This window comes from Odocoileus virginianus, unplaced genomic scaffold, assembly GCF_023699985.2.
Source record: "Odocoileus virginianus isolate 20LAN1187 ecotype Illinois unplaced genomic scaffold, Ovbor_1.2 Unplaced_Scaffold_5, whole genome shotgun sequence".
NCBI lineage: Eukaryota > Metazoa > Chordata > Mammalia > Artiodactyla > Cervidae > Odocoileus > Odocoileus virginianus.
In genome coordinates this window covers 3,669,640-3,682,983 of record NW_027224267.1, presented here as the reverse complement: position 1 = coordinate 3,682,983, position 13,344 = coordinate 3,669,640, and the positions used below count along the sequence as shown (strand labels likewise).

The 13,344-nt window shown below is 39.6% G+C and overlaps 1 protein-coding gene across 2 annotated transcripts in view; it reads left to right on the top strand.

The window, feature by feature from the left end:
- The first annotated feature begins 5,273 nt into the window (after window positions 1-5,273).
- POLN (DNA polymerase nu) overlaps window positions 5,274-13,344 on the top strand; it is a 141,882-nt gene continuing 133,811 nt past the window's right edge. For both annotated transcript variants that reach the window (XM_070462432.1, XM_070462431.1), the window contains exon 1: window positions 5,274-8,591. In XM_070462432.1, coding sequence (XP_070318533.1) covers window positions 8,453-8,591 — 139 coding nt within the window. In that variant the 5' untranslated portion in view covers window positions 5,274-8,452. The remainder of the gene's footprint in view (window positions 8,592-13,344) is intronic.

Below are 13,344 nucleotides of genomic sequence, written 5' to 3'. Positions count from 1 at the left end.
ATTTCCATTACTCTAGGAGGTGGGTCATAGAGGATCTTGCTTTGATTTATGTCATCGAGTGTTCTGCCTATGTTTTCCTCTAAGAATTTTATAGTTTCTGGTCTTATATTTAGGTCTTTAATCCATTTTGAGTTTATCTTTGTGTATGGTGTTAGGAAGTGTTCTAATTTCATTCTTTTACATGTAGCTGTCCAGTTTTCCCAGCACCATTTATTGAAGAGGCTGTCTTTGCCCCATTGTATATTCTTGCCTCCTTTGTCAAAAATAAGGTACCCATAGGTGCATGGGTTTATTTCTGGGCTTTCTGTCTTGTTCCATTGGTCTGTATTTCTGTTTTTGTGCCAGTACCACACTTACCTTGATGACTGAGGCTTTGTAGGATAACCTGAAGTCAGGAAGGGTGCTTCCTCCAGCCACATTCTTCTTTCTCAAGACTGCTTTGGCTATTCGAGGTCTTTTGTGTTTCCATATGAATTGTGAAATTTTTTGTTCTAGTTCTGTGAAAAATGCCATTGGTAATTTGATAGGGATTGCATTGAATCTGTAGATTGTGTTTGGTAGTATAGTCATTTTCACAATATTGATTCTTCCTACCCAGGAACATGGAATATCTCTCCATCTGTTTATGTTGTCTTTGATTTCTTTCATCAGTGTCTTATAATTTTCTGTGTACAGTTCTTTTGTCTTTTTAAAAATTTTTTTAGCCCTCATAGAAGAACTTTATTGGAAAGCAGGGAAAACTACCAAGATATGAATGAAGACAAAAATAAAAAAAGTTCAGACATAACGTGTATGACCTTGGTTTAAGTGGAAATGGAACCCTTTGGTGGTTTGTAGTTAGTGACCTCTGTTTTCACTTTGTGGCACTGCTGCTGCCACAGCTGTCGCTTCAGTCATCCGACTCTGTGCGACCCCATAGATGGCAGCCCACCAGGCTCCCCCGTCCCTGGGATTCTCCAGGCAAGAATGCTGGAGTGGGTTGCCATTTCCTTCTCCAATGCATGCATGCATGCTAAGTCGCTTCAGTCATGTCTGACTCTATGCGACCCTATGGACAGCAGCCCACCAGGCTCCTCTGTCCACAGGATTCTCTAGGCAAGAATACTGGAGTGGGTTGCCATTTCCTTCTCCACTTTTGTCTTCTTAGGTAAGTTTATTCCTAGGTGTTTTATTCTTTTTGTTGTAATGGTGAATGGGATTGATTCATTAATTTCTTTTTCTGATTTTTCATTGTTAGTATATAGAAATGTGAATGATACCTGTGTATTGATTTTGTATCCTGTGACTTTGCTAAATTCACTGATTAGCTCTAGGAATTTTCTGATAGTGTCTTTAGGGTTTTCTATGTACAGTATCATGTCATCTGCAAACAGAGCTTTACTTCTTTTCTGATCTGGATTCCTTTTATTTCTTTTTCTTCTCTGATTGCTGTAGCTAGGACTTTCAGAACTATGTTGAATAATAGTGGTGAAAATCGGACACCCTAGTCTTCCTCCCAATCTTAGGGGGAATGCTTTCAGTTTTTCACCATTGAGAATAATGTTTGCTGTAGGCTTATCATATATGGCCTTTACTATGTTGAGGTAGGTTCCTTCTGTGCCCATTTTTTGAAGAGTTTTAATCATAAATGGGTGCTGAATTTTGTCAAAGGCTTTTTCTGCATCTATTGAGATTATCATATGGTTTTTATCTTTCAGTTTGTTAATATGGTGTATCACATTGATTGATTTGCACATATTGAAGAATCCTTGCATCCCTGGGATAAACCCAACTTGATCATGGTGTATGAGCTTTTGAATTGCTAAAATTTTGTTGAGGATTTTTGCATGTATGTTCATCAGTGATATTGGCCTGTAGTTTTCTTTTTTGTGTGTTGTCTTTGTCTGATTTTGGTATCAGGGTGATGGTGGCCTTGTAGAATGAGTTTGGAAGTGTTCCTTCCTCTGCAATTTTTTGAAAGAGTTTTAGAAGGATAGGCATTAGCTCTTCTCTAAATGTTGATAGAATTCTCCTGTGAAGCCATCTGGTCCTGGGCTTTTGTTTTTTGGGGAGATTTTTGATCACAGCTTCAATTTCAGTGCTTGTAATTGGGTTGTTCATAATTTCTATTTCTTCTTGGTTCAGTCTTGGAAGATTGAAACTTTTCTAAGAATCTGTCCATTTTATTGCCATATAGTTGTTCATGATAGTCTCTTATAATCCTTTGTATTTTTGCATTGTCTATTGTAACCTCTCCTTTTTCATTTCTAATTTTGTTGACTTGATTCTTCTCTCTTTTTTTCTTGATGAGTCTGGCTAAAGGTTTGTCAGTTTTGTTTATCTTCTCAAAGAGCCAGCTTTTAGTTTTATTAATCTTTACTGTTGTTTCTTTCATTTCTTTTTCATTTATTTCTGCTCTGATCTTCACAGTTTCTTTCTTTCTGCTATCTTGGGGTTTTTTTTTGTTCTTTTTCCAATTGTTTTAGGTGTTAATTTAGGTTGTCTATTCAAGATTTTTCTTGTTTCTTGAGGGAGGATTGTATTGCTATAAACTTCCCTCTTAGAACTGGTTTTGCTGCATCCCATAGGTTTTCATTTGTCATGTTTTCATTGTCATTTCTTTCTAGAAATTTTTTGATTTCCCTTTCGATTTCTTCAGTAACCTGTTGGTTATTTACAAATATATTGTTTCATCTGCACGTGTTGTGTTTTTTACAGTTTTTTTCTTGTAATTGATACCTAGTCTCATGGCATTGTGGTCAGAAAAAATGCTTGATACGATTTCAATTTTCTTAAATTTACTGAGGTTTGATTTGTGACCTAAGATGTGGTCTATCCTGGAGAATGTTCCATGTGCACTTGAGAAGAAGGTGTATTCTTCTGCATTTGGATGGAATGTCCTGAAGATATCAGTGAGATCCATCTATCTAATATATCATTTAGGATTTGTGTTTCCTCATTTATTTTCTGTTTTGATGATCTGTGCATTGGTGTGAGTGGGGTTTTAAAGTCTCCTACCATTATTGGGTTACTGTCAGTTTCTGCCTTTATGTCTGTTAGTGTTTGTCTTATGTATTGAGGTGCTCCTGTGTTGGGTGCATAGATATTTACAGTTGTTATGTCTTCCTCTTGGATTGATCCCTTGATCATTATGTAGTATCCTTCCTTATCTCTTGTAATATTCTTTATTTTCAAGGTCTGTTTTGTCTGATATGAGGATTGCTTCTCCAGCTTTCTTTTGCTTTCCATTTGCATGGAATGTATTTTTCCCTCCTCTCACTTTCAGTCTGTATGTGTCTAGGTCTGAAGTAGGTTTCTTGTAGACAGCATATATATTTTTGTATCCATTCAGCCAGTCTGTGTCTTTTGGTTGGAGCATTTAATCTGTTTACATTTAAAGTAATTATTGATATATATGTTCCTATTGCCATTTTCTTAATTGTTTGGGGTTTGATTTTGTAGATATTTTTCTTATATTTTCTTATATTTCTTGACTATCTAAGTCCCATTAACATTTGTTGTAAAGCTGGTTTGGTGGTACTGAATTCTCTTAACTTTTGCTTGTCTGAAAAGCTTTTGATTTCTCCATCAATTTTGAATGAGATCCTTGCCAGGTACAGTAATCTTGGTTGTAGATTTTTCCCTTTCAGTACTTTAAATATATCCTGCCATTCCCTTCTGGCCTGCAGTTTCTGCTGAAAGATCAGCTGTTAATCGTGTGGGGTTTCCATTGTGTGTTGCTTGTTGCTTTTTCCTTGCTGCTTTTAATATTGTTTCTTTGTGTGTTTAATCTTAGTTTGATTAGTATGTGTCTTGGCATGTTTCTCCTTGGGTTTGGCCTGATATAGGACTCCTGTGCCTCTTGGACTTGATTGACTATTTCCTTTTCCATGTTGGGGAAATTTTCAACTATAATCTCTTCAAAATTTTTCTCATACCCTTTCTTTTTTCTCTTCTTCTTCTGGGATCCCTATAATTCAAATGTTGGTGCATTTGATATTGTCCCAGAGGTCTCTGAGACTATCCTCAGTTCTTTTCATTCTTTTTACTTTATTCTGCTCTTCAGAAGTTATTTCCACCATTTTGTATACCAGCTCCCTGATTCGTTCTTCTGCTTCAGATATTCTGCTATTGATTCCTTCTAGAGTATTTTTAATTTCAGTAATTGTGTTGTTTGTATGTTTATTCTTTAATTCTTCTAGGTCTTTGTTAATTGATTCTTGCATTTTCTCCATTCTGTTTTCAAGGTTTTTGATCATCTTTACTATCATTCTGAATTCTTTTTCAGGTAGTTTGCCTATTTCCTCTTCATTTATTTGGACTTCTGTGTTTCTAGCTTGTTCCTTCATTTGTGCAGTATTTCTCTGCCTTTTCATTATTATTTTTTAAACTTACTGTGTTTGAGGTCTCCTTTTCCCAGGTTTCAATGTTGAATTCTTTGTTTCTTTTGGTTTCTGCCCTGCCAAGGTTGGTGCAGTGGTTTGTGTAAGCTTAAGATAGGGTGAGATTTGTGCTGAGATTTTTTTATTTTTCCTGTGATGGCCAAGGTTGAGTGAGGTGGTAATCCTGTCTGCTGGTGATTAGGTTTGTAGTTTTGTTTTCTTTGTTGTTTGGATGAGGCATCCTTCAGGGTGCTACTAGTGGTTGGGTAATGTTGGGTCTTGTATTCAGGTGGTTTCCTTTGTGTGAGTTCTCACTATTTGATACTCCCTAGGGTTAGTTCTCTGGTAGTCTAGGGTCTTGGAGTCAGTGCTCCCACTCCAAAGGCTCAGGGCTTGATCTCTGGTCAGGAATGAAGATTCCACAAGTGGTTTGTTATGGCATTAAGTGAGATTAAAACAAATACCCAAAAACTGGAAACCAAAGATGAACCCCAGACGAAAATGGCAGTTACAAAATCAGGCAAAGAATAATTAAAATAATGGAATACATACATACACACTTATAAGCAAAATCAAAACAGTCCAACAAAGATAAAGTACAATAGGTTGACCTGGCGAACAGAAGAAACCCAAAGTTAATCTACTAGTTAAGAACAAAACTAACTAAAACACAAACTGGAAAAGAAAACTAAAGCAAGGTGCCAAGTGGGGAATAAAGCAATGAAAACAAAACTAACAAATATGTTGAGAGGAAAGGAAAGAAAAGAAAAAAGAATAGATATGCAAAGTTAAATAGAGGTAGATAAGATTTATATACATTAAAGATTAACTGCAAGGGGAAAAGAACAGTAGGAAAAGCAAACAAAGGAATAAATGTAGAAAAAATAATAGGTTTTAAAAAATTAAAGAACCAGCGTGTTTTCTTTTGTGGGCATTCTCCATGCCCTTTTGTATATTCCATAGACAGTCTGCCTAGTGGATCGTGTGGATTTAATCTGCAGCTTGAAATGGCTGGTGGGAAGGTTTTGGGTCTTCTTCCTTAGCCACACTGCCCCTGGGTTTCAATTGTGGTTTTATTTCCACCTCTGCATGTGGGTCATCCACTGGGGTTTGCTCCTGAGGCTGCCCTGGAGGACTTGGGTCTGCCCCAGTGAGGGCCAGGTGTGGAGGTGGTGCAGCTGCTTGGGTTGCAGGGGTTCTGGCAGCACCAGGTACTCGGGAGTTGGCAGCTAGGGCAGCAGGAAATACAGTGCTCTAGGAGGGTGTGGCAGCCAGTATTGGCCAGTACTCTCCAGTATTCTTGCCTGGAGAACTCCCCTGACAGGCTTGGTAGGCCACAGTCCACAGGGTGACAAAGAGTTGGATACGACAAGTGATCCCACATGCATAGACACAAGACCTTTTTTAGCCTTTGGCAGCTCTGCCCCAGTGAGGGTTGATTGTGAAGGTGGTGCAGGGGACCCTGGCAGCACCAAATGTGCAGGGACACGGACTGCCTCAGCCACAGGAGTTATGGCCCTATCAGAGTCTTTTCTTCAATCCTCTGGTGGCTGGCAATCAGAAGTCCTCTTTGGGTAGTCCTTCTCCATAGCTCCACCTGTTCAGGCACTTAGAGGGCTCCCTTACCTAGGGTAAAGGCAGAAGAACCAGAGATCAAATTGCCAACATCTGCTGGATCATTGAAAAAGCAAGAGAATTCCAGAAAAACCTCTGCTTTATTGTTTATGCCAAAGCCTTTGACTGTCTAGATCACAGTAAACTGGAAAATTCTTTTAAGAGATGGGACTACCAGAGCACCTTACCTGCCTCCTGAGAAATCTGCATGCAGGTCAAGAAGCAACAGTTAGAACTGGACATGGAACAACAGACTGGTTCCAAATTGGGAAAGGAGTATGTCAAGGTTGTATATATTCTCACCCTGCTTAACTTATATGCAGAGTACATCATGCAAAATGCCGGGTTGGATGAAGCACAAGCTGGAATCAAGTTGCCGGGAGAAATATCAGCAACCTCAGATATGCAGATGACACCACCCTTATGGCAGAAAGTAAAGAACTAAAGAGCCACTTAATGAGGGTGAAAGAGGAGAGTGAAAAAGTTAGCTTGAAGCTCCACGTTCAGAAAACTTAAGATCATGGCATCTGGTTCCATCACTTCATGGCAAATAGATGGGGAAACAATGGAAAGAGTGACTTAATTTTCTTGGGCTCTAAAGTCACTGCTGATGATGACTTCAGCCATCTGAAGTCTAAAAGATGCTTGCTCCTTGGAAGAAAAGCTATGATCAACCTAGACAGCATATTAAAATCAGAGACACTACTTTGCCAACAAAGGTCCATCTAGTCAAAGCTATGGTTTTTCCAGTAATCATGTATGGATGTGAGAGTTGGACTGTAAAGAAAGCCTAAGCACTGAAGAATTGATGCTTTTGAACTGTGGTGTTGGAGAAGACTCTTGAGAGTCCTTGGACTGCAAGGAGATCCAACCAGTCCATCCTAAAGGAAATCAGTCCTGAATATTCACTGAAAGGACTGATGCTGAAGCTCCAATACTTTGGCCACCTGATAGGAAGAACTGACTCCTTAGAAAAGACCCTGATGCTGGGAAAGATTGAAGGCAGTAGGAGAAGGGGATGACAGAGGATGAGATGGGTGGATGGCATCACGACTCAATGGACATGAGTTTGATCAAGCTCTGGGAGTTGGTGATGGACAGGGAGGCCTGGTGTGCTGCAGTCCATGGGGATGCAAAGAATTGGACATGACTGAGCGACTGAACTGAACTGAGGGATTCAACGTTTCTGCAGGACAAATCTCAGCCGTGCTTTGATGTCAGTGTGACTAAATATATCATGGCTGACTTTCAAATGAAATTTCAAAATTCTGTGAAAATGATTGCTCAGATGATGTATAACACTTTTAATTTCTTAGGCATGCAAATACTTAAATGTTGGATTGTATTGGTTGGGATATAAGCATGGTATTTGGACAAATAGAAATTATTTTAAGAGTTGAGGTAAAATAATTTGAAGTAACCTATTTATCAGTTATTACATCAAATGCTTCTTGATGGCCTGCTTTATATGTGGCCTGTTACATACTAAGAAAGCTTTATGGAGGCAAGAGAAGATTGAGACACTACTTGCAAGAAATATTACTGCTCCAAAAATGTGTTACCTGCTTGTTATTGTGGAATGCCTGTCTAACAACTATACATTTTAAGTGGTCCTATAGAGGTTTTTTTTAGGTATAACCGTCAGAAAATGGGTATGTTTAGGTGACAGATGGGCCTTGACAGTTAATTCGTCGAACAAGTATGTTTTGCCTGTTACTATATTTGTATGTCATTTAGCATTTTGTATTTATTAAGTATATCTTAATATGCTTGAAAAATCTGTAGCAATAAATTTCCTGTGAGACTTTGCTATTCACTCCTCACAAGTGACCTTTTTTTTGTTCCTTTTTTTCCCGTCTGCCCTATCTTGGAATCAAGAATTTACTTGAAATTTTTGTTCTCTTCAGTAATGCAGAAAAATGTCACCTGCTTTTCCAATTCATGGAACAGCAAAGTCTGTTTAGATTAGTGCCAGATACATTAGATGTATGACCAGCCATTTGACGATGTGGACTGCCCCTTCTAGACCTTCACCCACTGAGCCCAGAGGGCCAGTGTAGTTGAGCAGTGTGAGTGAAAGGATGTCAGGTTATGTGTCTGTCTTAATAACTCAAGTCAGTTAAAAGCAATTTTTATGTTGCTAGATTTGTATGTTTGAAGACTATAACAGCAGTTTGTTTCAAACCTCAGGAAGTAGGAAATATTTGAGTAGGTTGCTTGCTTCAAATTTGGTTAACTAGGAAATACCGATACATTCCTACCATATGGTATTAGCACAATACCCAATGGAGCCTCTGAATGTTTTGTTTTCTTCTTAACTATCCTATCTGTGTTATGAGGACAATTGATACCTATTTGTTATAGTGGTGAACATAGTAATTTTTATGAATGTCTCTACATAAAAAATTTTACATGACTTATTTTGAAGTCTCAAAATTAATATATGGGTATTATGTTTATCTTATGCTTAGGATTTTATGAAAATGGAAAATTATGAGGCATTTGTAGGCTTTGACCTCTGTAAGATACCACTCTCCAGTGTTGCACAGAAGATTATGTCTGCTATGCATTCAGGTGATTTAGTGGAATCTGAGAATTGGAGAGAGAGTGAAAAGAGTGAGTAATTTTTATGAACTTTCATGTTTTTTGTTACCTTGAATTATTCTTAAGACTAAGTTTTGAAAATCACTGGCCTTAACAATAAAACTTATTTTACTAGCAAAAATGAGTTTGTTCGGGAATAGCAGTTTTGGACAAGTACGCTATACAAGGGCCAAAGGCAGGTCTAACAAAGGAGAGGCAACTTATTTTATAGAGAGAAAAGTGGGTGTTGGGAGGGGTTGTCCTGAACCAAAGTCCACTGGAGAAAAGGGAAAGTTCAGAGTGGGGATGGTTTCTGTCTGAGTTCCTGGGGTGTGGATTCCTTGTAGCAGATGCCAGGCACATGTTTTCCTGTGGGGACCTGTGATTGATTCTTCCTGCGACTGATTTTTAGTGGTAATGCACGAGAGCTCCCCCTTCTGGCCTCCCTACTCCATTTTGGTGAAAGTGAAAGTCGCTCAGTTGTGTTGGACTCTTTGCAACCCCATGGACTATACAGTCCATGGAATTCTCAGGCCAGAATACTGGAGTGGATAGCCTTCCCCTTCTCCAGGGGATCTTCCCAACCCAGGGGTTGAACCCAGGTCTCTCCCGCATTGCAGGCAGATTCTTGACCAACTGAGCTATGAGGGAAGCCCCCATTTTAGTTCCTCCTTATTAATTTTCAGAAAATGAAATGTAGCAGAGTGTTCTGTAGAACTTCATGTTGTGTAGGGAAGTTTCTGCTACAAACGAAGGGAGCCTGGTTCCACCTTGCTTTACACTTATTCCGTGATGACTGAGCTTCTGCTCACTGAATTCTACATTTTCTTAGCCCTTACTGCTTTGAAAATGTAACACACTCTCCCTTGTTTCAGGCATTTCTGCCAGACATTCCCTTAAAATCTGGACCAGATGTTCAAGTCACCTCGAAAGAGAGGGGCTCTTTCATAGTGCCCATCTAACTATTGCTTTGCCCTTAGCTCTTGGGTCATTGAACCTGTATTTGCTTGTAGTTCGTGGTAGAGAAGAGAAGTGTTCTTGACAGTATGTATATTACACCACTGTATAGATAGGACTGGGTGTTCATTGGAAGGACTGATGTTGAAGCTGAAACTCCAATACTTTGGCCACCTAATGCGAAGAGCTGACTCATTTGAAAAGACCCTGATGCTGGGAAAGATTGAGGGTGGGAGGAGAAGGGGACGACAGAGGATGAGATGGTTGGATGGCATCACTGACTTGATGGACATGGGTTTGGGTGAACTCCAGGAGTTGGTGATGGACAGGGAGGCCTGGCATGCTGCGGTTCATGGGGTCGCAAAGAGTTGGACACAACTGAGCGACTGAACTGAACTGATAGATGTATATACACTCTTAACTCAGCAAAGATCAGTGGATCTGTGTATATGTGTTTATGACGTGATACAAAAGGGAAAGCAGTGGCATATCCTCACAAGTGTGACTGAAATGGTTGAAATACCAGGGGTTTTTGGTTTTGTTTTTAATAACAAAGCAGTTTTTATTTAAAATTGTAAGTATGGGCCAATAATTTGTTTTTTCCTTCTACAGAGTAGGTAATAAGTAATGAGATATAATTAATTTCATGGAGATGAAATAATTGAGAAATATTGACAAACATTGCAAAAGCTGTTATAAGTGTAGTTTGTTGATTGAGATGTAGTAACGCTTAACATTTCCACCTGTTGATAGCCATGCATCTGTTGCCCCTCTTACAGAAGTCACTAGTGAACTGGTAAGAATTTGGGGGTGTGGACTACGTTCCTAGCAACTGATAGTGTTTTAGGGGGAATGTTGGTGCTCAGGAAGTAACAAAAGTTAACATCAAACATCAAAGAGACAGCTTTCTCCTTTACTCTGTGTACGTGCTTTCCAAAATGAAAGAGCATTGTGCGCTTGACAGAGCTTGAAATACACCTTCCTTCAAAAACTGGTAAGAATAATAAAATGCCTCTGGAAGCTATAATGTGAGTCTCTGTTGAGAAAAATTTATCACAGTCAGCCCATCTCATGAACTGTCTTGTCATGCTCTTAAAATACCTTGCTAAATCCTAGTTTTTATAAATTTATTGAGACGATAAGGTATTACTTTTCTGTCAGGTGTTCTTGGGTTTGGAAAAAGAGTTGAATTTTTACAAAGATTCTGTACCTGTTGCTGTGTAACGCTTACTGTGAACTCAGCGACTTAGCACACATTTGTTATCTCACAGACTCTGTGGGTCGGGAGCCTGAGCACAGCTTAGCTGGGTCCTCTGCAGGGCTCCTGTGCAGGTATCAGTCAGGGCTGGAGGCTCGTCCGAAGCTTGAAATGGGCAAGTATTTGCTTGTAAATTCACACAGTTGTAGGCTCTTGGACTGAGGGTCTGTCTCGGTTTCTTGGTCACTGTTGGCTAGAAGCCACCCTCGGTTCATTTCCACATGGTTCTCTCCTCAGGCAGCTTTACATTATGGCAGCTTACTTTTTCAAAGCCTGCAAGAGAGTGACATTAAAGTCTTATGTAAGGTAATCACAAACATTCTGTCATTGTTGCTGTATTCTTTTGGTTAGAAGTAAGTCCACCCACACTCAAGGGGTTACACAAGGGCGTGAATACAGGACACAGGAGTCACGGGACCACATTAGAGTCTGTCTACCCCAGAGTCCCACCAGTTTTATTCTTATTTGATGTAAATCTGAAAGTTGGATTGCTAATGGGTTATTGATGATTGATGCTGAATCTGAGTTGATTCCTGGACTCTTGCCACATGCTGAGCTGTTAGGTCAAATCTTTCTCCTTTATAAGTAAAATATTGTAAATCAGCATTTCATCTCTGAATGCCCATCTCATACCAAGTAAATATCACAATTGAACTCAGAAATCAATGGAGATAAACTATTAATATTTGCTTTTACAAAATTATGTTAAGTAAAACCAAACAGTGTTATATGTCACTTTGGGATCTAATTTTCTGATCTGCTAGACCAACTAAGGTATACACGTCCGATAAAGATTGGACTGTGTATATCCTCTCTTGCAGCAAAGTTAGTCTTTCTTTTAAAACCCTTTGTGGTGAAAAAACAAAAGATGTAAAAACTTAAATACAGCTTAATGAATTAATATAAAGAGAACATCATGTAACTACTGCTTACTTTGCCAATGTCTCAAAATTTCCTTGTGGATTGAAATTTTCTTCCTGCTCAAAGGTAACCATTCTCATGGTAACCATTACTCGTCCACCACACCAGAGTCCGTCCGTCCTTTTCGGAAGCACACCGTCAGATGGCGTGGCTCGGTGTCCTTGCAGTCAGGCGTGGCCAAGCAGCAGCTTCCTGTCTGTAGGGTGCGCCATTGCCAGGGTAGGCCTGAAGACATCTGACTTGCTTCCCAGCTGGCCTCTTTCCTTTCCTCCAGCTGGAACCTGAAATGACTCCATTCCACCCTGCAAATGACAAGCGTCCTAGAGGACTATGGACCAGCGTGCGGGAGGGACCCCAAGTCCAGAGTCTTCATGAGACAACTGCTCCACCAACTGACACCACTGACCTCAGAACAGGAGAGAGAAGTAAACCTGTTAGGCCATCGTATTGGTGGGTCTTCTGTGACTGTGGCTGGGCTTCTTACTGCAACTCATACCTTTAAACTAGATGCAAAACCGAGTTTGCCTGACTGAAATTCGGCTTCCCTGGTGGCTTGGACAGTAAAGAGCCTGCCTGCAATGAGGGAGTCCTTGGTTCAGTCCCTGGGTCGGGAAAATCCCCTGGGGAAGGAAATAGCAATCCTTTCCAGTATCCTTGCCTAGAGAGTTTTATGGACAGAGAGGAGCCTGGTGGGATACAGATCACAAAGAATCACACACGACTGAGCAAGACTTAAATTTACATTGTCATTTCAGTGTTCAGTAATGCCAGTGAAAGTATTTGAGAAACACTGGAGGAGAAAGATTTTTCAGGGTGATTTCAAGGTTGTCGGCTGGCCTGGTGCTATGGGTAATACTGTGCATTTGATTAAACATGTATTTATTAGAGTACATCTCTTATTTTGTCTAAGTACCTATAGAAATCAAATAATGTTTTCTAATAAATATTTATCCAAAATCTTTTTTAACTTAATAGAGCTTAGAGGTGAATATGATTTTTTTCTAGTAAAATAGGAATAGTTTCACAGACATTATAATTTGATACTGACTATGCCAAAGCCTTTGACTGTGTGGATCACAACAAACTGTGGAAAATTCTTAAAGAGATGGGAATACCAGACCACCTTACCTGCCTCCTGAGAAATCTGTATGCAGGTCAAGAAGCAACAGTTAGAACCGGACATGGAACAATGGACTGGTTCCAAATTGGGAAAGGAGTACGTCAAGGCTGTATATTGTCACCCTGCTTATTTAACTTATATGCAGAGTACATCATGCAAAATGCCAGGCTGGATGAAGCACAAGCTGGAATCAAGGTTGTGGGAGAAATATCAATAACCTCAGATATGCAGATGATACCACCCTTATGGCAGAAAGCGAAGAGGAACTAAAGAGCCTCTTGATGAAAGTGAAAGAGAAGAGTGAAAAAGTTGGCTTAAAACTCAACATTCAAAAAACTAAGATCATGGCATCCAGTCCCATCACTTCATGGCAAATAGATGGGGAAACAATGGAAACAGTGACAGACTTTATTTTCTTGGGCTCCAAAATCACTGCAGATGGTGACTGCACGCCATGAAATTAAAAGATGCTTGCTCCTTGGAAGAAAAGCTATGACCAACCTAGACAGCATATTAAAAAGCAGAGACAT